Source organism: Tupaia chinensis, unplaced genomic scaffold (genome assembly GCF_000334495.1).
Source record: "Tupaia chinensis unplaced genomic scaffold, TupChi_1.0 Scaffold143563_1, whole genome shotgun sequence".
Lineage (NCBI taxonomy): Eukaryota > Metazoa > Chordata > Mammalia > Scandentia > Tupaiidae > Tupaia > Tupaia belangeri.
Genome location: NW_006203408.1, coordinates 178,320 through 204,267, shown reverse-complemented (window position 1 = coordinate 204,267; position 25,948 = coordinate 178,320). Strand labels below are relative to the sequence as shown.

The 25,948-nt window shown below is 39.6% G+C and overlaps 1 protein-coding gene and 1 pseudogene across 1 annotated transcript; both read left to right on the top strand.

Moving 5' to 3' along the window:
* Positions 1-3,166: 3,166 nt before the first annotated feature.
* Positions 3,167-12,659, top strand: LOC102469974 (nucleolar GTP-binding protein 1 pseudogene; annotated as a pseudogene).
* Positions 12,660-19,144: 6,485 nt separating this feature from the next.
* LOC102467860 (HLA class II histocompatibility antigen, DQ alpha 2 chain) lies at positions 19,145-25,652 on the top strand. The gene is made up of 5 exons (XM_006163904.2): positions 19,145-19,302; positions 23,534-23,782; positions 24,484-24,765; positions 25,019-25,193; positions 25,341-25,652. Exons 1-4 carry the CDS (start codon positions 19,212-19,214, stop codon positions 25,171-25,173), a joined length of 777 nt encoding a protein of 258 aa, XP_006163966.1. The 5' UTR covers positions 19,145-19,211; the 3' UTR covers positions 25,174-25,193; positions 25,341-25,652.
* The last annotated feature ends 296 nt before the right edge of the window (positions 25,653-25,948 follow it).

The following is a 25,948-nucleotide window of genomic DNA, read 5'->3' as shown; positions in this document are numbered from 1 at the left end:
GTGATTTAGGCACTGGATTCTCACATGGCCTCCGATGGTTCAAGCTCTGGACCCGACAGCTTGAAAATCGCACCAGGTGCTGTGCATGCATACCTAAAATCCCAAAAAGGAGAATGGAGGAGAAGGAATTGCAGTATGGCCACCCCCCAATAAGGGGTGATTTCTCACTTTCCAGCTCTCTGTCTATGTGCATACCCTATGGCCAAAAAAAAAAAAAAAAAAAAAATCAGATTGTTTAGCTGATCATGAAAACTCCAAAGTATGTCATTTCTTTAAATATCCTGCAGATAAATTTAACTGGACCTGAGCAAGAGTGTTCCTCTTTGCACTCACGTGTATATGAATCAAACACTGTGTCAGGTATGAGAAACAAAAAGAGCAACAAGAGTACTTTTCTGACCATAAGGAGTCCCCGGAGAAGGGTTTAGTCAGCTGCTACAGTGTAGTTTCCACTGTAAGGGGAAGTCAGTTGAAGTATATGTGACCAGGCCCCTGTGCAGTTACTTCTTTAGCAGAATCAAGTGGGTGGGTGGCTTACCAGGGGTCCAGCATTTGTAAAGGAGACGTGTGGTATAAATTCCCTTGTGGGCCACATTAGCACAATTGTTCTCTGACACGTCACTCTGAGTCCTAATTGGTAAAACAGGGACAGAAGTGATAATATACCTACCTTGCAGTATTATTCTAAAAACTGCCAGTTAATAGAGTCAACGCACTTATGAGTATGGGCACGTAGATGCACTAAATAAACATTAGATATTGCTATTATCATTATGATTAGTTATTATTATCATCATGGCTGGAGTGTAACTTGGCAATATGTCTCTGTTTTCTCATCAGCCTCTCTGGTAGATTCTACACACCCAAGGAGAAAGCTTGAGGTTCGCTGGCCAGAAAACCCTGACTGTTTATATTGGGTGGGACTAGGAAGAGGGAAGGAGTATGAGGGGAGCAGACATTTTATGCTTAAGGTTTTGTCTTAACTACTTTAGGAAATTAACTGGTTCTCAGACATCAGAATAAATAGCTGAGGACATCCCCTCACTCCTATCCTCATTTCCTTTCCAGAATTTACATATCTCAGAATTTTCAGTTGACCTTAAACTGTAAGAATCAGGTTCATGTGAGTAGGTCAAACTCATACTTGATCTAGAAATGTATTGGCAATTTAGTGCCTAGACTCTATCACCCAACTGGTGTATCTTGAAACTCACTTGAGACCGAGTGAAGTGGAAACACATTTAGATGCTGCCATTTATAGTACCACTTTCTGATAGACTGTGGACATGAACCATCCTTGGTTTAAGTTCTAAGATCTGTTAGTCACATAAACACAGGATAATTCCTTCTTCTTGATCTGATGGCTGAATCCTTCACTTCTTTATGGTTATGGTACTGTATTCCAGACAGAGAAGAGCACACAGAGAAACATGATACATTCAGTGCTCCCTGGTTGCCTGGCCCCAACCCCCAATCTCCACAACCCCACTCTCTACTAGTCAGGCTTTGGTAACAAATAGTGTTTGCAGAAGCTGCATTTACATGAAGCCAAAATAAAGCATTGAGTTTTTTCCTCATTAGCAAATTAGGACCATGTGAAAGATAGCATCATTTGTTGCCCGCAGATAAAGCTATGAAGACTATAAGAAAAAGTTTGTTATAGGAAAAGAAAGTATCCACTAAGAAGAAGGAAGAATATATAAAATATTAAGTCATAACTTTAACAAGGACTATAAAGAATCATCAGAGAACATGTTATTATAAAGCTTTTTGATACCACAAAAGATAAATAAGTAGATCAGAATATGATATTCACAGAGGAGAATATAATAAATTGAATATAGTTTCAATCAAAATCTACATGGGTTTTTAAATTTGATATTAGCCTTTAAACCCCAATATAGCAGATGGTGTGGTGGTTAAGGCACTGAACTCCCACATGGTTGACCATGGTTCGAGTCCCAGATCCAGTGACTTGAAACTCTCACCAGGTGCATGTGCATGCGTGCCCAAAATACTGAGAAGAGAGTAGAAAAGAGATTGTGGCATGCCCATCCCTCTTGGGCAATGATTTCTCACTTTCCTACTCTCTGTCTCCATCTCTTTCTCTCTGGAGAGCATATGCATGTATGGCAAACATTGAAAAAAATGTCAGTATGAAAAAATGACCATTTATGCAAATCTATCCAAGATTACCACTGTATTGGTCAATTTTTAAAAATAATTAGTTCTCTTTTCCACTATATTAATTTTCAAAAGTTTTCTGACTGTTTCTTTTGATTGTATTTTGTTCTTTTTTGTGGTGATTATTTCTTTTATTATCTCTGGTGACAGTATTATTAATTACGGCTTTGTTGTAAAGAGTTAAATTCTAGAGATAAGTTTAGGGCACCAGGAAGAAAAAGCACATCCAGAGTGAATTTTCAGAACTGTCTTGCTCTGCTCAAGTGTCCCCTGCCCCATCTCCTCACTCCACAAAACCAACATAAGCTAAATTAGAATTTATTGACAAAAGTCTTAACAGAAACTGTGTTTAAGTGAAACAGCACTTTAGCGTCAGATATGCTCTTTCTAGCCAGAAAGGATCAGATGTAGGACAGCCTCACTTGTCTCTGGAAGATGAAGCTATTTAGAAAACTCACAGGAACACAACTAATGTGTGTAAAAAATAGTGTTTCTTTTCACAAGACCCGCAAAATGTAATATGTCAAAAATCAAGAATATAGCAGAACTCTGACAAAGTACTTAATGAAACATTTAATTGCTTAATGAAGTATTAGTCAAGATCCTACATAGACATAATGTAAATCAAATGCCACATTTGAAATTCTAAAATTGACAATGTGATTCTAAAAGTCAATAGGAATGATGACCAGGCAAGACTGAAAAAGAACACTCTCTCTTTTACTGAACTTACCCTTGGTTTACCATTATGCTCATTGCAATGAAGATGTTTAATTTTCAAAATGGCTTATGTTTTTTAGCACACTTTTCCTTTTCTAGGAAGGTCATAATCTCTCAAATATTTCTGATAGTTTTGGGGGTATAAGACTATTTCCTTAAGCTGATAATTAGGAGAGACACACAGAACAAATAATTTTCTGGCCCTGGACTCCCTACCAATAAAAATGGATCCAAGCAGGTTTCCGTGGTGTCTGCATTTATCATGGAAGTGACCTTGCACTTGAGTAACGAATCTCATCCTAGTTCTTACTGTAAACTTACAGGTCCTGTCACCTCACTGCTCACCAGTGATGTCAGCGGTATAGGTAGAGGTATTTGAGAACTACAAGGCTGAATAAAAACCTCCTTGAAATCTGTGATGGCTTTTGCACATATGGGTTATGGGACCAGACCATTCAGGCTGACACCTACAGATACTTGTCTCATCAGTCTCAAATTCCAGCGCCAAGATTATTTAAACAACCATCAATAATATCTTCCTTGTTTATGACAGCTTTATCTATTTTTTTTCTTTTTTGGAGAGGTTTTTGCTATAGGACCTGTGCGTTCACCAGAAAGAGAAACAGAAAGCGAGAAATCACCCCCTGGGAGGATGGCCATGCCACAATCCCCTCTCCTCCATTCTCCTCTCAGGATCTTGGGCATGCACACTCACTCCCCTGGCGTGAGTTGCAGCCACTGGGTCCAGGACTCGAACTGCAGTCAACTACATGGGAATCCAGCAACATAGCCATTATACTAACTGCTGGTCCTGTTCATGACAGTTTTAATTCAGTTATTTGAAAAACCAAAAATCTCTCCTTTAACCACCCTCTCCAAAAAAAAGACAATCCTAAAAAAAAAGAGATGATCATTAAATACAATCCCATTAATTGGTATTAATCAGAAAATTATATTATTAATTAATATCATTAGATACTAATTAATCATTAATCAGGTATTAATATATCCTGTTAATCGGTGAGATGAGTGAGCAATCACATTTTAAAATCCATTAAATGTGATTTAGGCAGCAAGGATGTAGGGTCATTGCTGATTGGACTGTTACCAACCTCCACATCTCAAAAGTTGTCACAGGTCACACAATCTCCAAGACTCAGGGATAACAGAACTGGGTTGGGCAGGAGCAGAGAAAGGAATACTGTCTACTTGATTTACATGGTTAGTTGAATCTGAGCTCTAGGCTTGCATAAATCTCTTGTTCAGACCGTGGTCATTTACCAAAAACCTCATCTACAGGTTTTGAAGCACGGATTTTGTATTTAAGATTTCTAGATGATACTATGGAGACTGTAGCTCACAAAGAACCTCTCAAGAATATCAGCAATTTTAATTTTATGGATTTTATTTTTTATTTTTAATAGTTGACTAACCACTTCCTCCTCTGTCAGTCTCCTGAGAAAGGATCAGACTTCACCTGAACTCCACACCATGTGCTAGGTGTTGTGAGACAGAAAGTATCTCTTAATACAGCCCAACCTAGTGCACCTGTACATGTGGGAGACAGATGCTTCAAAGGTGGGGGCAGCCCAGACTCACATACTCTATTGACTAGAAATACGTTATCTTGAATTTACTTCTTCCATTAACTGATACTAGAGCATCTAACTTGTCATTACTGGGAGAGATTAGGAGAATAAAGCGCAATTTTGAGGCAGTAAAGCACTGGATAAAAGAAGTCTAATGTGAATTGAATATCAAATACCACTATTCAAACTAGAATGTCTTCAGTCCTCCTGCAAGCTATCACCAGTACATCCCTTCAAGGAGCTCCTCTTTTTTTGGAGAGGTTTTTGCCATAGGGCGCGTGCGTCGCCAGACAGACAGACAGAGAGATAGAAAGTGAGAAATCACCCCCCAGGGGGGATGGCCACGCCACAATCCCCTCTCCTCCATTCTCCTCTTGGGATCCTGGGCACGCACGCACATGCGCCTGGCATGAGCTTTAAGCCACCGGGTCCAGGACATGAACCGTGGTCAACCGCATGGGAGTCCAGCGACATAGCCATTACGCTAACTGCTGGTCCCAAGGAGCTCCTCTTAAGGAAATTAAAATACACAAACACCATAGAGTCTCACTATCATAAGGAGATTCAGAATGCACATTAGATCAATTAATTCAGGAATGATGGGAGAGATAATCAGATGGTATCTTTAAAGCACCCCAGGTCACACCAGGATGTAGCCAAGTTCAGGTTCTTAATCTGAGCAATTTTACCCCCAGAAGACTTTTGGCAAGGCCTAGAAACAGTTTTCAGTTGTCACCACTGTGGTGGTGGTGGGGTTCAACAGGTATCCAGTGAGAGGCCAGGGATGTTTCTAAACATCCTGCAACACACAGGACAACCCTCCACGATGAAAAATTCTCTGTCTCAAATGTCAGTGATGTGGGACCAGCAGTTAGTGTAATGGCTATGTCGCTGGACTCCCATGTAGTCGACTATGGTTCAAGTCCCAGACCCGGTGGCTTAAACTCATGCCAGGCACGTGTGCATGCATGCCCAAGATCCCAAGAGGAGAATGGAGGAGAAGGGATTGTGGCATGGCCATCCCCCTTGGGGGGCGATTTCTCGCTTTCTGTCTCTCTGTCTCTCTCTGTCTTTCTAGTGAGCGCACACACCCTGTAGCAAAAAAAAAAAAAAAAAAAAAGTCAATGATGCAAAGGTTCGAAATCCTTCCTGTAGAGCTTTGCCACTCAAGTGTGATCTGTAGACTCCAAGAATTTATTAGAAATGCCAAATCTGATCCTACTCCCTAGACCTACTGTATCTGAATCTGCATTCTAGGGAGCTCCCTGTTTGATTTGGGTGTACCATAAAGTTCTAGAGACCCTGCTTCAGAGCACTGGTCTCAAACAGCTGCACGTAAAAATTACCTGGCACCTGGCTGTCCTTCCCAGCTATTTAAATGTGACTATCTGGGAGTAGAACTCAAACATATTTCAAAATCTCTCCCAGGTGATATTTATGACCAGCCAGGACTAGGAAACAACATCATAAAAACATATATGATATATAGCTCACAATTAGCCCCAATCAATAGGGAGGAAAGATTCCTGACATAGTCTTTTTGATCTAAGTGAACACATCAGGAAACAACCCATTCCATTCAAGTTTTTTCCCTCATCCCAATACGGGTCTTGATAGCAGAGAATGAAGTTCAAAGTCATCTGCTGCACTTAGTTGTCATGTTACGTTTGTCTTCTTTAGCACAGAACTGCTGTTTCTAAGTTCTTGACGAATAATCAGTCCTCAGATTTCGGGAACAAGAAGTTTGAATTCTTGAGAATTTTCAGGAATTGAAAAAATCATAACATTTTTGTGTTTTGTACTACTTTGTTCAATGTTTTAAAATAATATGTGTAACCATAATAGTAAACAGTGTATTATTTTTCTGCAATAGGCTTATTCTAACTTTTTAAACGTTTTCTGTAGAAAATTAAGTGATATGATAAACACATGGTTTATTACCATAAAATAATACATTGTGACAAGACGTTATTTTGGAAAGTGTTAAAATTATTTGGATCTGATATAAACATTAGGTAATAGAAAGCATTCAAAGAAGGGAACATTAGCAAAATATTAAGTCCAAATAAAACTTAAAAAGTCCACTTAAAACTGAAAAATAATACAACAAATATCTAATATTAAAAAGTTAGCATTCTTGGGACCAACAGATGGTGTAATGGTTCCATTGCTCGACTCCCACGTTTTGAATATAGTTGGAGTCCCAGACCCAGCAGCTTAAAGCTCACACAGGGGCATGTGAATGTGTGCTTTATGATCCTGAGAGGAGAATGGAGAGGGATTGCTGTGTGGTTATCCTCCATGGGGGGGAGGTGTTTCTCACTTTCTGACTCTCTCTCTGTGTCTCACTGGCAAGAGTAGGCACCAAAAAGAAAAAAAATCTCTCTTAAAAAAAAAAGTTAACATTCTTAAGTTGTGATTTCAACAGGCCTGAAAGTCTTGCTCTTTCTTTCATGACAAATTTCTAGATATGGAAACATTTCTTTCAGGTTGTGTTGATGTTGGACAAATTGTTAAGAGTATATTAAAAATAAAATCTTTATTTTGAGTATTAGAGTACATGCTGGATCATATAAGCGCCTTTTCTTTTCTAATATGAAAATACTTGAACTGTTTTACAAATGACTATACCCTATTACAGCTGTTGCAATGCTGGATGAGGACTAGACCAGTCAACACTACTGAATATTACTCAAACAGCATATTGTTTAGATCTCCTAAGCAAGTTTCAATGCACTACACAGAATCACATGACAAAATTGCCACTAATTTAAGAGTTTATTTCACTTCTAAAACTTATTTCTTGGTGGATTCAGCAGGTGGTGTGGTGGTTAAGGAGCTGAATTCCCACCTGGTGGACTGCAAGTCTCAGACCCAGAGGCTTGAAAATCATGCTGGGTGTATATGTGTGCAACTTGAAAATCACTCATGGCCATGCGTGCCTGCTCAAAAACCCCAAGAGGAGAAAAGAAGAAAATGGATTGCTGTGTGGCCATCACCCCTGGGGAGTAATTTCTCATTTTCCTTCTCTCTGTCTCTCTCTGGTGAGCACATTCGCCCTGTAGCACAAACCTAAAATATATATATAGCATATATATATTTATATATATATGTGTGTGTATATATATATATATATATCCTTGAAATATTACTTATAGTATCTGTATAAAGTTTATTATGCACATAAACTTATTAAGTTTATTTTATTTTCAAGAATGAGTCACTATTAGCAACAGGTAGGGCCTTGAACACATATTTATAACATACAACTGTTGTAACCAGGCTGACTGGATCAAATCATGTTTATCTCTTTTATGAGCTCCTGACCCCCTTCCTAGAAGTGTTGACCTTAATCTTCAACCTAATGTGTCAATATTTTCTGTTCTTGCTTTAAAGCTGTTTTCAGTGGATTCCTTCAACCCAGTGTTGTTTCTATGTTGATTACTAGTTTCTTTCACTTTTTGAATTTCTCAATAAATTATTTTTGGAATTTAAAAAATTTTTAAAGCATAAACTCTCTGAAAAATGCCAGGAAGGAGTAACTACCTGGAACAAATCCTCAGTTTTTTGTTTGTTTGTTTGTTTTTGTTGTTGTTGTTTTACATAATAGTCTTCACACTGAAGATTATAGACCGGATGCTTAGTAAGCAATCAGTTTTGGTTTGTCTGATTTGTTTCCTACAGATAGACTCAGGTTATGTATCCTGGCAGGAATATCAGGGCAGTAATGCTGTTTCACTGTGTTCTTCCAATCGGATCCTGTCTGAGAGTACGTTTTCCATTAGTAAAAATGATGTTTTCCAGGTCTCTCCACTGTTAACTTATTGTTTGTCTCTTTCTCTTTCATTTTTTTTTCCTTAACACAAAGTTTATTATGAAAATGTACATGACCTGATTTTTGCATCAGAGTAAGACAGGCCCATAGGAGGAGAGACATGGGTTTTTTGGTTGAACAGCCATTATTTATACTCATTCCAAGGCTCCTAACATGATGATACTATTTGTTCATATTACCACCATTCCAATAGTATTCTGCTGACCACTAGTTGCCATCTCCACACATTCATCTATCACAAGGTTCATAAAGGGATCAAATCCCCACAATATAACTTGGACATGTCCGCCCCTATTTAATTTCAATGATAACTTCTTGTCCATAAATTTTTCAACTCAGGAGGGTAAACTTTACTCATGGTACCTAACTCGTCGGGCTTAGAGATGCCTTTGAACAGAATTCTCCTATCTTTTCTTATTTTCTTTAGGTTTCTGCTACAGGGTGCATTAGCTCTCCAGAAAGAGATAAAGAGAGGAGAGAAGTGAGAAATTGCTCCCCAGGGGGCAATGGCCAAATTACAATCCCTTCTCCTGGAGTCTCTAGATATATAATAGATAAATAGATGAAAAATTTAAAGGAACCAGCAGTTAGCGTAATGGCTATGTCGTTGAACTCCCAGGTAACTGACCGAGTCCTGGACTTGGATGCTTGAAAATGCATTGGGCCCATGTGATGCATGCCCTGAATCCCAGGAGGATAATGGAGGATAGGGGATTTCAGCATGTCCATCCCCCCCGGGGGATGATTTCTCGCTTTCTATCTCTTTGTCTCTCTCTGTCTTTCTGGCAAGTGCACATGCCCTATAGCAAGTACCTCTCCAAAAAAAAAAGAAAAAAAAAAGTTTCAAGAAATTAAATTCAAGAAAGTATTAGGAAGGAATGTTATTATTCTTCTCCTGATGTGATTTTCTTTTTTTTTTTTTTTTTAAGGTTTTTGCCATAGGCAAGCGCACTCACCAGAGAAAGACAGTGAAAGGGAAAGCAAAAAATCACCCCCTAGGAGGGATGGCCATGCCACAATCCCTTCTCTGCCATTCTGCTCCTGAGATTTTGGGTACACACACACACACATGCCCCCTGTGATTCTCAAAACACCAGGTCTAGGACTCAAACCATGATCAATCAGGTGCCTTAACTACCACACCGCATGCTGGCTCCCCAAGTGTGATTTTCAAGCCTCCAGGTCTGGGAATTGTACCATTGTTGGTCATGTGAAAGTCCAGTGCCTTAACTACGACAACACCTGCTGGCCCCTGTTTGTTTCTTTGTATTTAATACGGATTATTTTGTGATGAGATACTTTGAAACTAAGTAAATATATCATTTCTTTCTTTCTTTTTTTGTTTGTTTGGTTTTTTTTTTTTTTTTTGGAGAGGTTTTCGCTATAGGGCGCATGTGCTCGCCAGACAGACAGAGAGAGACATAGAGACAGAAAGTGAGAAATCACCCCCCAGGGGGGATGGTCACACCGCAATCCCTTCTCATCCATTCTCCTCTCGGGATCTTGGGCATGCATGCACACGCGCCAGGCGTGAGTTTTAAGCCACTGGGTCCGGGACACGAACTGCGGTCAACTACGTGGGAGTCCAGCGACATAGCCATTACGCTAACTGCTGGTTCCCAAAACTAAGTAAATATATCATTTATTATAAAACTTAATTCCATACCATTTATTATAAAACTTAATTCATTAAATCATTTATTATATATAAATAAAATCATAGTTTCCTTGTTTATTTAATGGATTTATAATTGTCGATATTTATTTTATAAGATTTGACTTCTGTGTCCTTTTGGAATGTCCCCATTATGCTTTGATAACTTTCTTAATTTCTTTCACAAGAGACACTCCATACTTGTCTTGTACTTTTCCATTCCTGAAATAAGCCATTTTTCAAGGAACCTTATGTGCTTTAGAAAGCAAGCTCTGGGAGGTGGGTGTACTCATTGCTATTGGAATGTTACTCTTCCCACATCACTCTTAGTGGTCACAGAGAGAGAGAGAGAGAGAGAGAGAGAATTATAGATAAAGTGATATATAGATATATATAAACATATAAAACCATAAGTTCTCCATTGTACCTTTGATTACAATCCAACATAATGAGATTCAGTCTCATTTTTTCCCTTCATGTATCTGCAGTTTCCTTTGCTAATAATGAGAAGTCTGGATCTAACATTATGCTTAATATTTTCTGCTTTCTTGAACAGTTCCCGTGTACAAAACCAATCTTCCATATTCTCCCAACCTTTCTCTTGCACACATGCCCTCTTCACCCACTCAGGCTCTAATAATCCATGTGGAAGCCCAGATGCCATCTTTGAAGCACTTCTGATACTCTAAGGCAAGCTTCTCTGGCGGGTGGGTGCCCTTCCCAAATCACTCCCCAATACATCTGCACAGATAGACAGCAAGGGATAACAGAAGCTTCAAATTCATGGAGAACTGTCCCCCGAGATGCAGGAAAACTGCCCAGGAGCAAATGGTATCTTATCTGTGTGTACCCCACTTGCACTACAACAAAAGGACCTCAAAAGGCAGACTTCCAGTCATTGTATACCTCAAGAGGAAATATTGTAGCCTTTTATGGTTTTAGTGCAATTGGCTTTTCCCTAATAACTGAAGTTGTTGGATTTTTTTTGTGCATGAGTTGTCAACAAGTCAGTCTTCTATGAAATCTTTTTCCTTTCGTCTTTATTTGGTTATATGTCTATTTATTACTGAATTGCTAGAAGTGTTGATATACTCTCAATACAGTTATATTTTCCCCTAGCACATAGTTTGCATTTAGATTTTTATAAATGGTATCTTTTGAAGAGAAGATTTTAAAATCAGTATTTTATGGTTCATGGCTTTTGGTTCTACAAAGTCATTGACTATCTCAAAATCCAATTATATTATCCTGTTTTCTTCTATATATTTTGTAGTTTTTAACTATGAAGTTCAAGTCAATTTGAACTATTTTGGAGAACAGTGTCAGTTAATAGTCGAAGTTTATGTACAGATATTAACTTACACAGCATCACCTTATTGCATTTACAACCAAATCTCTATTTGTTGGGCACATGGATTATAAGTATCTGTGCTGGCAGTTTGTAGATACTCCATGGATTCTGTATCACCCTTTGGAGGACTGGAACACCATCAAGACACAGGCCATCACTGTCCTGGCCCACCTGCATGCTGCGGTGCTGCATGTGATGGACCTGTCAGAGCAGTGCGGACATGGGCTGCAGGAGCTGCTGGAGCTCTTCCAGAACATCAAGCCTCTCTTCATCAACAAGCCTCTAACCATCGTAGCAAACAAATATGCTGTGAAGAGAACAGCTGACCTTCCTGAAGATGATCAGAAAATATTTATAGCTTTGCAGGCTGAAGGACTCCCTGTAATAGAGACCAGTACCCTGACTGAGGAAGGTGTCATTAAAGTTAAAACAGAGGCTTGTGATAGACTTTTGGCTCATCGAGTGGAAATGAAAATGAAGAGAAATAAGGTGAATGAGGTGCTGAATAGATTGCATTTAGCTGTGCCAAACAAGAGGGATGATAAGGAGAGGCCTCCTTTCATTCCAGAAGGAGCAGTGGCACATAAGAAGAGAATGGAAATTGAGGAGCCCAAGAAGAAAAGGGAATGAGATCTTGAGCTGGAAATGGGAGATAACTATATTTTGGGTCTTCAAGAATACTAGGATTTAATTAATTCATCTGAAAAATATGATGAGATACCAGAGATCTGGGAAGGCCATAATCTAGCTGATTATATTGATCCTGCCATCATGAAGAAATTGAAAGAGTTAGAAAAAGAAGAAGAGCTAAGAACAAATGCTGGAGAATAAGACAGTGAATCTCAAAGTGAAGATGAGGAAATGGTAGAAATTCGGCAACTGGAAAAACAAATCAGACAAAAAGGAAGCTGAAAATTCTGCAAAGAGAATACACAAGGACCCAGGATGCTGCGAACTGCTATGAAGGTTCAGCGGGCAGTTTTGAAGAACGAGATGCATAGTCTTGGGGTCAACATGGATGACAAAGACAACACCCATTATCCAGTCCAGGCAAGGTGATCCCAGAGTGTTACAAGGAAAAGAAAATGGGACAGCTCTGTTTTGTCTTCTATAGACCGGAGTCAAAGTTGCTCTCGAACACCACGTGATGTTTCTGGTCTTTGGGATGTCAAGATGATGAAGAAAGCCAAGACTATGATGAAGAATGCTCAGAAGAAGATGAATCGCTTAGGGGAAAAAGGGGAGGCAGATTGACATGTCTTTGATATGAAGCCCAAGCACTTACTCTCTGGAAAGAGGAAGACTGGGAAAAAGGACAGGAGATAGTGCCCCTTTTTGCCCTTTTTGGTTGACATGGTGTGACTAGACTGTTGCAGTTTATTTCCCGTGACGTGGTATGTTTCATAAAATAGGTATCATGTTTTGTAAACTCAAAAAAATGAAACCAAAAACCATGAGCCAGCCTTGTAACAAAGTGGTTGAGCACTGTGCATTGGGAAATAGATCCTACATGACCGACTGCAGTTCAAATCCTGGTCCCAGTGGTTTGAAAAGCATGCCATGCTCATGTGCCATATGCAACCCAAATCCTGACAGCATGGAGAAATGGAGGAGAATGATTGTGGTGTGACCACACCCTCTTGAGGAGTGCCTTCTCTCTCCTTTCTCTGGTAAGCATGCATACTGTCTAGGGAAATAAAAACAAGAAAACAACTAAACTACTTTTTGCTTTGTCAAAAACAGGTGAATCCTGCACAGTTGTGGGGAAAAAAATTTTTTGAGAGGTTCTTGCTATAGGGTATGTGCACTTGCCAGAAGAATAGAGAAAGACAGAGAGACAGAAAACGAGAACCCCCCAGAGGGGATGATCACACCGCAATCCCTTCTCCTCCATTCTCCTCTTGGGATCTGGGGCACGCACACACATGCGCCTAGTGTGAGTTTAAGCTGCAGGGTCTGGGACTCGAACAGTAGCTGACTACATAGGAATCCAGTGACATAGCCATTATGCCAACTGCTAGTCCCATGGTGTGGGAAAATTTTATCACTGCTTATTATAACAAATATTTTGAGTAGACAATGTATCTGCATTTAATGGAATGTTGATTACTTAAGATTTGCAGAAATCGGAAGGTTCATAGGTTATACCTATTGTTTTTGATGGAGAAAAACCTTGTATTCTTTAGCAAGAGAAAACTTGAGTCATCACGTGTGATTAGTCCTTTCTTGAAATGAAAGCATCTCCATTTGTGGGTGTGGGCAGAAGGCTACCTACCCTTCAGACTTGGGAGCAAAAACTTTTATGAGTGTGTCAGAACTCCTTCCTTAAAATAGTATCTTAAATTATTTTCTAGGTTTTTTATATTGTTATTATTCAATTTATCATTGTAATTGGTCTTGAACTATTTTCTCCAAAATAAACCTCTAGAAGGAAATTTAAAAAATATTTCCACATCTCAAAGACAAGAGTAGATGCATGATTGATTCAAGCACAGACAAGGAGAAGAGGCCAAATGTGGGTATATCCCCCACCTCATCTTTTTCTTCAGCACACACTCTACGCCCTCTCAAGCTCCACTATGTCTCAGGTGAAGATTACCCTGGCTTAATCTTTTTACAATGGAATAGTTTAAGAGAAACGCTCTAGCAAGAATACTTCCTATCTAACTTCTAGTGTTAAAAACAATTTTACGTGTATTTCTTTTGTTCAAAGGATTTTTTAATTCCTAAAGTTTATGCATATGTGACTTGCTTTCCTCTAATGCCGTCAGTTACTAAAACATGAAAATTCTACCTGCCTTATCATCTGTATTTCTAACATTCTGATTAAATCCCAATTTAGAAAACTTTAGATAAAATGCTTTAAACACACATGCTGACATTTGGTTAAAAATATGTAATTTTAATCAATTGCTTTAAATTTTTTATTTATGATTGTTTGCCTTTTCTCTTTTTCTTTTAATGATTAATGTTAAATAAAGACATCAATACAAAAAACGCTCACAATATATGCATCAAGATCAGAGAGTTCCTGGGAGGAAAATCAATAACCACTGCACATAAAGAGCATCACCTGTTTCTAGAAAGTCAGTTTTGGGGACCAGCAATTAGCGTAATGCCTATGTCACTGGACTCCCATGTAGTCAACTGCAGTTCGAGTCCCGGACCAGTGGCTTAAACTCACGCTGGGTGCGTGTGAGTGCGTGCCCAAGATCCTGAGAGGAGAATGGAGGAGAAGGGATTGTGCTGTGGCCATCCCCCCAGGGGGTGATTTCTCACTTTCTGTCTGTCTGTCTGTCTCTCTCTCTCTCTCTGGAGAGCTCACGCTCCCTATAGCAAAAACCTCTCCAAAAAAAGAAAAAAAAAAAGTCAGTTTTGTAACCTGAGTCAGATCAATTAAGAATTTCAGTTCAGGAGCCAGCAGGTGGCATAGTGGTTAAAGCACTGGACTCCCATATGGTTGACTGTGGTTCAAGTCTTGGACCTAGCATCTTGAAATTCACACTAGGTGTGTGTTCACGCATGCCTAAAATCTCAAGAGGAACATGGAGAAGGGAATGTGACATGGCCATCCCCTTGGGGATGATTTCTAACTTTCTGTCTCTCTGGTGAGCACAAGTGCCCTCTAGCAAAAATCTCTTTAAAAAACCCACCTCAGTTCAACACAACTAGCATTTATAATCTTATAATCCCAGCACTAAGTCTATCAAACTACCTTTTAAGTCTGGCTGAAGAGTACCTTTGAACTATAGAAGTAGTTCGAGGGGCAGCAGTGTTGTGGTGGTAAGACAGCTGGATTTCTCATGGCCAACATTGCATTTCAGATTGAAAAACATGCTGGACAATTGTTTGTGCAATCAAAACTCCAGAAGGAGGGAGAAATGGAGAACAAGGGATTGCAACCTAACCATTCCATTGAGGCGGGAAGAAGCTTTTTCCTCCCCAACCCACTCATTACCAACCCCCATCTTTGGATAGTACACAAGCCCTCTGGCAAAATATCCAATTAAAAAGTAAACAAAGAAAGAATGAGTTCTGTATATGGAAGTGATTTTATATGTTTTTAGTAAATTATTAGGAAGCAGTATTTTTTCCTCATACTATTTTTTTCTTTCTTTTTTTTTTTTTTTTGGCTGGGGAATTTTTTTGCTACAGGGCACGTGCGTTTGCCAGAAAGACAGAGAGAGACAGACAGAAAGTGAGAAATCACCCCCCAAGGGGGGTGGCCATGCCGCAATCCCTTCTTCTCCATTCTTCTCTCGGGATCTTGGGCATGCACACACACGCGCCCTGCATGAGTTTAAGTCACCAGGTCTGGCACTTGAACCGCGGTTGGCTACATGGGAGTTCAGCGACATAGCCATCACACTAACTGCTGATCCCAATACTTTTTTTTTTTTTCTGTGAAGTTTATTAAAGAGAGTCACTTAAAGCAACTAGTTCATATGCATAAGGATTGGTGGAAAAGAATCAGTGAGAACAATATTAAATGAAAAATGAAATTGTCTTTGCAAGGTCCATCTGTTTTACCAGCTTCATTATTGTGAGCAGCCACATGACTAGAAATCAGAGGACAGGCCTTCAAACTATTTGTGTTGGCGATCATAAAAAGATTACTTAGCTCTCCAAGTTTCTGTATTTTCATGTAAAATTTTGGAAGGATTTATGAAAACAAATCATAAAACAATTTATAATTCAATTTAATAGTTGTTAGTTCAAATCTTCCTTGAGGAATCTGTGCTATGCTTTCAATGGGGATACAGTAAAGATAAGATAATAACGAGCAGGTGAATGAATGGGCTTCATCGCAAATACCAAGGCACTCCAACTCTCGCCCACCAAACTCATTCGTAAAGATTCAAAAGCAGAGGACCTTTGCAATAAATTGCAAAACTAGCCACAGTCCTTCACATCTCATTTTGTCAAGAAATGCAAGGGCCAGACTGTGATGCAGTGCTGATACAACTGAGCTCACATGGGAAGGTGCTGGGTTCATGTTTGGGGGCGGGGGGTTTGTGTTGTGGGGGGGGGGGGGGGGGGCTGAACACTCCAGGTGTTTCTGATCAAGGCTGGGTGAGACCAGGGGTGAGTTGCGGGGTGAAGATCCTGTTGGCAATGCTTCTCTCTTTCTCTCCCTCTCTCTCTCTATCATAGAAGGAATAAATAAATAAACTTTTAAAAAGAAATGCAGTCTGTTAACCCACCTCTTAAGGTGAACTGGTACTATGACCTGCTTTGACTAATCAAACGTGGTATAAGTGATGTCAGTTCTAATTGAAGCTCAAGAGACCTTGACATTTCTTTCTTACACTAGGGAGCTTGTGAATAAGCCTCAGTCGGCCTGTCAGATGGTGAACCCACATGGTGTAGCAGTCTCAGCTGAACCAATTAGTGCCACAGACAAGAAGGGGCCCACCTGTGAATAGCTGAGCACTGCCCAGAGCATAAACACTCCCCAAATGGGCGTAGCACAATTTTCTGTCTTACAAAATCCTGAGGAAATATGGGTTGTCCTTTGACCTAGATATGATGTTATTATTGTTATCATTATTAGTGTTTCTTATTATCGTGGTAGCTATCATTTGGGAATACTAGCTATGTGGTAGGCATAAACTCTACTTAAAATTTATAATTGGTACCTATTTACAATTTCATTTTATCATATTAACTATCCTGTAATAATTTTCATCCCATTTTATAGAAAAGAACTCTAAGATTCAGATATTTTTTCAGTAACTTGCCCAAGGTAATGCAACTGATAAAAATCAAAGTGCTTTTTTTTCATTTTTAATGACAAAATCCACCTTATTTTAGTTTGATACTCTGGACTCTATTATTACTGTGGCATATTTTAACCACTGCAAGATGGAAGAAGTCTTGGCTTTTATAGAACTTTGCCAATATGTAATAACTAAGTTCATGTCACAGCAAAATACATGAACGCCACAATTAAAGAGTTTGAAAATACATAGACTCTTAGACAACATTATAAACATTAATTCGAACTAACATAAATTCTGTCAAAATGCTTTTAGAGGACTCTCAATGATGTGAATTATAATGGCATGTCCTATTTATAGTGCTAATATTTTAGTATCTGTTACCACTGTTCCATGAAACTGTTTATAGTGAACACCAAAACCTAGCTGTGAATATCAGCCTAGCTTCTACCAGCACCAAGGCCTAGTTAATAGTATCCAGGCAACTACCAGATACCAGGGCACTTTTTATCTCACCTTTCTTTATAGTCTCTGTAAAGATGGTGTAAGACTCTGTAAGGTAAGACAGTGCTAAGAAACAGGTCATTTAACAGGGATATAATAACTGATTCTAAATGGTATCTCATTAATCTGTGGCTTCCATACATACAGGAAAAATAAATTCTTCTGCTCTAACAACTTCCTTTGCCTTTAGCTCAATCTCCAGATCCCCACAAATATCTGGAATTTTAACATGGCAGGATAATGAATATGATAACGAATATGGTAGCTTGGGAGAAGAAAATCAGTTTCATAAGTCAGAGCAATTCTTATTCTACCCTCAACAATTGACTTGATATTCTTGAATTAAAAAAAAAAAAATGAGTAGGGGACCAGCAGTTAGAGTAATGGCTATGTCGCTGGACTCTCATGTAGTCAACCGTAGTTAGAGTCCTGGACCCGGTGGCTTAAACTCACGCCAGGCGTATGTGCGTGTGTGCCCAAGATCCCGAGAGGAGAATGGAGAAGGGATTGCAGTGTGGCCATCCCCCCTAGGGGGTGATTTCTCGCTTTCTGTCTCTGTCTCTCTCTTTCTGGTGAGCATACATGCCCTATAGCCAAAACCTCTCCAAAAAAAGAAAAGAAAAAGAAAATACAGAAGATGTAGATCACTCAGGCAGGGGATAATATGGCAGTTACTATAGGCAGCCATAGATGGCATTAAAAATCCTTTTATTGCCCTGGCTGAAAACACCTAGAGCTTTTGAGGTAGGAGAACTTTCACAAGTTTCATGCAAGTAGAAGAAGCAAAAATATTGCTTGGCTATTGCCAGCAGATATCCACTAGGTAGTTCTGTCAGCTCAAAACTGGGAGAATTCTATATGCACTATGGAAGCAAAAAGGAAACACAGCTCACATACAAATAGAAGCCGGACAAAGGAAGCCTGGAAGCCTGTCAGTGTAGGGGAAAAGGAGGTAAACAGGGGAGAATTCTGAATCCCCAAAAAATCCTGAAAAATACCTTATTATTGACGACCTCATCTATCCATGAGACTGCTCAAAAAAATTCCCAGCCCTCTTGACACTAGCAGGTATACACATATGAGAAGATTCTGATTTAATGTCTTCCCTCCATTTGTAGAAAATTCTCTCAAATCCACCCTAAATGGAAGATGCATTAGAATTAGGGGATTTCGGGACAAGCAGTTAGCATAATGGCTATGTCACTGAACTCGCACATGGTCGACCGCAGTTCTAGTCCCGGACCTGGTGGCTTAAACTCACGCCGGGCACGTGTGCGTGCGTGCCCAAGATCCCAAGAGGAGAATGGAGGAGAAGGGATTGTGGCGTGGCCATCCCCCCCTGGGGGGTGATTTCTCGCTTTCTGTCTCTATGTCTCTCTCTGTCTGTCTGGTGAGCGCACGCACCCTATAGCAAAAACCTCTCCAAAAAAAGAAAAAAAAAAAAAAGAATTAGGGGATTTCCCAGTGTCCTTTCAAGCCTCTCAACATGAACTCTGCAACTAGCAACTGAGGTGTCACCATAGGAGATTTTTCTTATTGGCTAAAACCAGATCTGGCAAGGATTGGTTTGGGTGTCTGTAGATTCTCTTGAGGGTCCTCAAGATCTCACAATTACTCTATAGCTCAGAACAGCAACTACTGGGATTAGCCTGAGATGAGAATGATTCTAAATAAAGCTCTGGTTCTGGGGGCACTGACCTTGACCACCTTGATGATGAGCTCCTGTGGAGGCGAAGACATTGTGGGTAAGTGCACAGTGGAGGGATATTCTCTGTAATTGGAAGATAAGAGATTGAGGGGAAAGAGATGAAAACTGGCTGAGAAATAGTAGCAATTTCTCAAAGGCCTTCTTCATAGTAAGAGATTTGAAAATAATGGCTGTTCCTCCTTCAGGAAACAGAACCTTAACCCAAAATCTTTGCTACCTCTGCTGTTGAGAATTCACCAAGGACCTTGTATTAATAACGGACCCGGAGAATACAGCCTGGAAGTCTCTATGACATTCTATCAGGTTACCTCAAAGATTAGGAATAGTTCCATGAGTAAAGTACTTTTTATATTATACTATTACTCCTAAATTTCCCTGAAAATCTTTTTTTCTGTTTCTTTTGTTTTCCAGAGAGTGCATGTGCTTATCAGAGAAACAGAGAGAGAGGAGATAGCATTCCACAGTGGGGCGTGATCTCACCACAATCTCTCCTGTTCTATTTCTCCCTTCTGTTGGGATTAGGGCATAAATGCACACACCAGGCATGTCTTTCAAAGCACCAGGGCCAGGATTTGAACTGCTGTTGATTATGTGGTATCGAGCTCCTTTAACCACTAGGCGACAGGTCCAACCCTTTGAAGATTTTTATGTGTCTTCAGAAGTGTTATCTTGAAACAAAATAGGTCCATGAATTATGTAAATTATCTGGACATATTTTTTAAAAAGTCCTTTTCTTTATCTCAGATTCAGACAAATTTCCATGCTGGAAGCTGGCCCGGCTGAAAGTAGTAAAGGAGTCGAGCAGGCTGACTACCTTTAAACAAGTTATTTTACTATATGATCCTCACTTAATCTCAGTTATTTCATGTATTATACACTCCCAAAGAATCAAATAAACATTTAAATGTGCTTCATAAATAGTAAAAACATATAAATATCAACTTTTTTAACTTATTATATGTGCACTTTCCTAGTTTTTCTTAAAAAAAATAAGGATATCTCTTTTATTTTAAAATCAAGAACTTTATGATGAAAACCTTGATACATTAAATTATTTTATTCTTAAATTATGGACCCAAATTCCCTTTACTTATCTCATGTAATGAAGTCCTATAGAAGGAACAATGACAGGTATGGATTATTTCTACCTTTTATTGTCACCTCTTTCTATCCTCCCTTTGTACTTTTATTTTAATCCTTCTTTCCTTTCTGAGTCAATCCCTGACTCCCTGCTCTTTTATAGACATGAACAATGAGTGTGTAAAAAGTTAAAAACTCAAATAGTCACAAAGGAAAGGAAAGTGGAAAGTATGCTAAACTTCAATAAGTTGATTAATCATGGCTGCTTCCATTGTTGCTTTGTTTCAGAGTGACTCTCATTCTTCCTCATAGCCCTTGACTCCTTTGTTTTAAATTTTCTTCTTTCAGTGTCACAACCAGAATTCCCCAGTCAAGCTCTACTTATCCAATAGCTACGGTAGGCACCGTGCTGAGGGCCCACAATGCTGCAGGAATGGATGAAATGCTTTCTTTTTTTTTTTTATGAAATGCTTTCTTTTAAAAATTAGAAAAAAAAATAGTGTTTTAGAGTCTGAGAAAGTGTTTGAACTTTTAATTCAGCCTGGATTATATTTGTCTTCATACCATTACTGTCATAAAATATAATTTCCAACATTTTTATGAAGGGAGGGCTAATGAAAGCAGCAATGCTTGGGGCTCACAAGTCATAATGCACCCCTGGTCATTGCTGATCCTTTCATATGGTCCTGCTATGTGTGTGCTGTCAGTCATCTCCCAAATCTTTATGATCCTTGGAGATAGCAACTGCTTTCAATTCTCATTTTTGAGCACACAATGAACTAAATTCTGAGGGTTCAAAGATGAAAAGACACGCTATTTTCTCTCTAAAGGTGCACAGGCTAGTGTACGGAAACAGTACAGGTTGCAGAAAAGCAGAAGGACCATTGCTGACAACAGCAGACATAGCTGAGGCTAAAACTATAATAAAAGTGATTTGGTTCCCACTGGTGCAGCAGTGTGATGTCCTCCAGAAAAACTTGGCAACTCAGGACAAGTAGCAAATAAAAAGAATAACTGCATATATTCGGGTTTGGAAAGGGAGTCAAGATTTATTAGAAAAATAAAGAGGACCCACTGGGTATCAACCAAAGCAATCATACTGAGCAGGGAAGAAAATGAGCAGAGAGAAACTGACAAACTTAAGATAGTAGGACATTGAAATGGGGCGTTGGAGGTCACAATGTGGTTGAAATGTGGTTTTCAACATGTTTATGAGAGGGTTTAGTCAAAATATTAGGGGACTAGCAGATAGTGTAATGGCTATGTCATTGCACTCCCACGTAGTCAACCGCAGTTCGAGCGACTGCGGTTCGAGTCCTGGACCCAGGGGCTTAAACTCAAGCTGGGTGTATGTGCGTGCGTGCCCAAGATCCCGAGAGGAGAATGGAGGAGAAGGGATTACGGTGCGGCCATCCCCTCTAGGGGGTGATTTCTCACTTTCTATCTCTCTGTCTCTCTCTGTCTTTCTGGTGAGCGCACACGCCGCCCTAAAGTGAAAACCTCTCCAGAAAAAAAAAAAAAAAAAGAAAAGAAAAGAAAAGAAAAGAAACAAAACAAAATATTAGTAACTAAGAAGAAATCTGAAGGATTAATTAGAGGTCCCAGGAAATCCTAAATGTTAACTTTATTGGGACCAGCAGTTAGCATAATGGCTATGTTGCTAGACTCCCATGTAGCCAAGCACGGTTCGAGTCCCGGACCTGGTGGCTTAAACTCACGCCGGGCACATGTGTGTGCATGTCCAAGGTCCCAAGAGGAGAATGGAGGAGAAGGGATTGCGGCGTGGCCATACCCTCTGGGGCATGATTTCTCACTTTCTGTCTCTCTGTCTTTCTGGCGAGCACGTGCACCCTACAGAAAAACCTCTCCAAAAAAAAAAAAGAGTTAACTTCATTTCAGGAAAGAAAATATACCGCTACAGTAACATAAAAAGATAAGGTAGTTTGGTTGATTGCTGACATTTCTCGAGGATATTGGACTACAAAGCTGTTGATAGCCTCATCACAGAATTCATCCCAATATACTATATATTCATTCAACTTTTTGACATGAAAGGCTTTACCCAATTGGTCCTTTATTCTTTGCCCCAAGTCATATCTAATACTTTTAATGAGGAAAGAAGGAAAGATGGAATGATAAACAGCTTACAAATGTCTTGACAAAAATGTCCAGTTGGGTTCATTTGAATGGAGCCACACTACACTGGCTGCCCTTTGCTTTGGCATCCTCAGACAAACACTGTCCATTTGAGGGGAAAAGGCTTTAATTTACCTGAGTCTTCAAGTGAATATATGTGTAAAGTCAGAAAATGAACAAGTTTAATAACTTCCTTCAAGGAGAAAAAAAAAAAAAAGAAGAGTGCAAATTATAGAAATACAAAAACAAATAAAAGTTTCCTTCTTTTATTCCAAAACAAATCAGGTACTCTCCTCTAAAGATCACTGCCGTGAACAAAAGACCTTAGATTCACTATGTATTTAACATCTATAATTACTACATTTTATATATAGTATAATAATGTACACAAATATATAATACCTATGTTAATGTGTGTTATTACATATATATAATGTATATATTAAATATTTAACTATCTATATTATAATGTTCTTATTGTTCTTGTTATATTCTTTCTTATACTTTATATGAATTAAAGAAAACTTTTAAAATAACAAGATTGTAGGTTCTATTTCTTGGTTTAAAAAAGAAACAACAAAAAAATGATCCCTAAGTAGCACATGTTCTGTTCTGAACCAGTCTTGAGGGGAAAGGATGTATAATAGATTTGTTACTAACTGGTGAATTGAGAGATAAAATTTATGAAGCAGAGGCAAGTAAACTGAATCTCCAAGAAGGTACATACTAATAATACAGTTATTCTTTCCTTCATTTCATTCCATTATTTATCTTGAGCCTACTATGTGTCAGGTACCAAGGTCCTCAGAAATAGCAGAAACTGAGCATGTGACATTGTGCCCTCATAGAGCACACAGCATAGTGGGAAAGGCTGTATTCTAACTGGGCAAATATCATTACTAAAGAAGGAAACAGGTGGTGTGGATTTTGTCCAACGATCATACCAAAATGAAGCCCATAATGTCAAAGTCAGTTTCTTTTGTCACTTTGTTTAATGAAGTTATTTTCTTTCCCTGATTTCCACCTTTCTGCTCTTTACTCTCATTCATCAGCTGACCATGTTGGCTCCTATGGAATAAATGTCTACCAGTCTCATGGTCCTTCTGGCCAGTACACCCATGAATTTGATGGAGATGAGCAGTTCTACGTGGACCTGCAGAAGAAGGAGACTGTCTTGTGGCTTCCTGAGTTCAGCAAAATTGGACGTTTTGACCCACAAGGGGCACTGAGAAACATAGCTACACTAAAGTATAACTTAGACATCATGATTAAACGTTCCAACTCTACGGCTGCTCCTAATAGTATGTGTTCCCCATTCTGCCTCTCTTTATTAAATCTATCCCTTCACACCAGATCTCACTGACTTCGTCCCTGAGATATATCTCCTTGTTGGACCAGCAGTTAGCGTAATGGCTATGTCGCTGGACTCCCATGTAGTCGACTGCAGTTCACATCCTGGACCCAGTAGATTAAACTCACGCCGGGCGCGTGTGCGTGCGTGCCCAAGATCCCGAGAGGAGAATGGAGAAGGGATTGCGGCATGGCCATCTCCCCTGGGGGGTGATTTCTCACTTTCTATCTCTCTGTATATCTCTCTCTCTCTGTCTGGCGAGCGCACGCGCCCTATAGCAAAAACCTCTAAAAAAAAAAAGAGAGAGAGAGAGATCTCCTTGTTTACTTAAAATCTTCCCTTTCCAAGGAATTACCAGATCTTCTCATGTCAACTACCAAATCCTCATTCTCATCTTACAAATCACGTATTTCTATGTAATACAAAGATAATAATAATGCAGTCCTTGAATCTTTCAAGGAGAGGTCCTATAGTCCTTCTACCTTAGCAGACATGCCCATGGAAAGAAGGACAAAGAAATAAAGTGGGTGCAATGTATAGAAGCTCCCCAAGCAGAAAGGAAATTTGGGGCAAATACTGGTGGGAAGGCTCACATGGGATGCAGAATTTCAGTTATTAGCAATCTACGTCACTGCTGTATCCTCATCACAGAGATACCTGAGGCAACTGTGTTTTCCAAGTCTCCTGTGAAGCTGGGACAGCCCAACACCCTCATCTGCTTTGTGGACAACATCTTTCCTCCTGTGATCAACATCACGTGGTTGAGTAATGGACGCTCCGTCACAGAGGGTGTTTCTGAGACCAGATTCCTCTCCAAAAGCGACCATTCCTTCTCCAAGATAGGTTACCTCACCTTCCTCCCTTCTGCTGATGATGTGTATGACTGCAAGGTGGAGCACTGGGGCCTGGATGAGCCACTTCTGAAACACTGGGGTATGCATGAGTTCCACCCCCTTTTGGTAACTTCTTTTTTTGTCAAATCCAGAACATCTTGCCTTATGGTTCCTAAGGCCCAAAACTTGTTTTCTACCCTTCAGAAAGAGTTTCTAATGATAGACTTCACTTTCCTGCAGAAGCCCAGAACACCATGTCTTTGTAAAGTCAACTCTCAGCACTCAGGCCCCATCCTGCAGATAAGTACATGGACACAGTCTCTATTCTGACCTCAGTAACTTCATTTTCACAGAACCTGAGATTCCAGCCCCTGTGTCTGAGCTAACAGAGACCACAGTCTGTGCCCTGGGGTTGTCCATTGGCCTTGTGGGCATCGTGGTGGGCACCGTCTTCATCATCCAAGGTCTGCGCTCAGGTAGCACCTCCAGGCAGCAAGGGCCCTTATGAGCTGCACCATATGAAGAAAGGTAAGAATTCAGGATTGTCAGCACTGCAGCCACAGTACAGGAGGAAAGGAAGTGGGAGGAGGTTGTAGATACAAATAACAGTTGAGTGTTACAGAAAAGTTGAAAAATGACATGAACCTACAGACTCACCAATCTTGTCTGTTGCAGATACATTGTCCACCTCCAGGAGCAGAAGAGTGGATGTGCTGGATGATCCAGTACTATTTTCTGGTCCAATTTCTCATGCTTCTTCTCTCTTCCAAATGTTCCTCCTCTCACCTTTTCTCTGGGATGTAAGGTTTTGTGTCCTTTCAGAGTGCATATACACTTGGAATTCTCCCCCGACCCGATTTTCTTACTTTTTTCAATGTTACCTATTATGGGATTTATGGGGTCCCTGAGGTAATAATACATCCAGTTACCTAATTCTTCAGTGACCTAATCTCCAAGGAAGAAATAAATTCCGTTTTATGAGCTTCCTATTGAGATTTTTTTCTGTCTTTCATCTCAGGGCTCAATAGAACCATGGCTAAGAATGGGAGACTTTTATGTTTCATGCCCAATAATCTCATTGCCCAGATTATGTTTCATACCCAGTAACATATTATAGAAGCAACCAACGATAACTTGATATGTTGATATCTTAGCTGCAGTTAATACAGGTGCACTTCCAGGAGAATGGAGATAGAATTTCAGCGTGGCTATCTCCCATGAGGGATGATTTCTCACTTCCCCTCTCACAGTCTTTCTCTCTCTCTCTCTCCTCTCTCTCTCTA

What these genes read in the sequence shown, in the direction of transcription:
- LOC102467860 (XM_006163904.2), top strand. Translation starts at nt 19,212, where the DNA reads ATGAGAATGATTCTAAATAAAGCTCTGGTTCTGGGGGCACTGACCTTG. An exon ending in TGGAGGCGAAGACATTGTGG is followed by an intron (nt 19,303 to 23,533) that starts GTAAGTGCACAG and finishes CTCATTCATCAG; the next exon opens with CTGACCATGTTGGCTCCTAT. An exon ending in CTCTACGGCTGCTCCTAATA is followed by an intron (nt 23,783 to 24,483) that starts GTATGTGTTCCC and finishes TCCTCATCACAG; the next exon opens with AGATACCTGAGGCAACTGTG.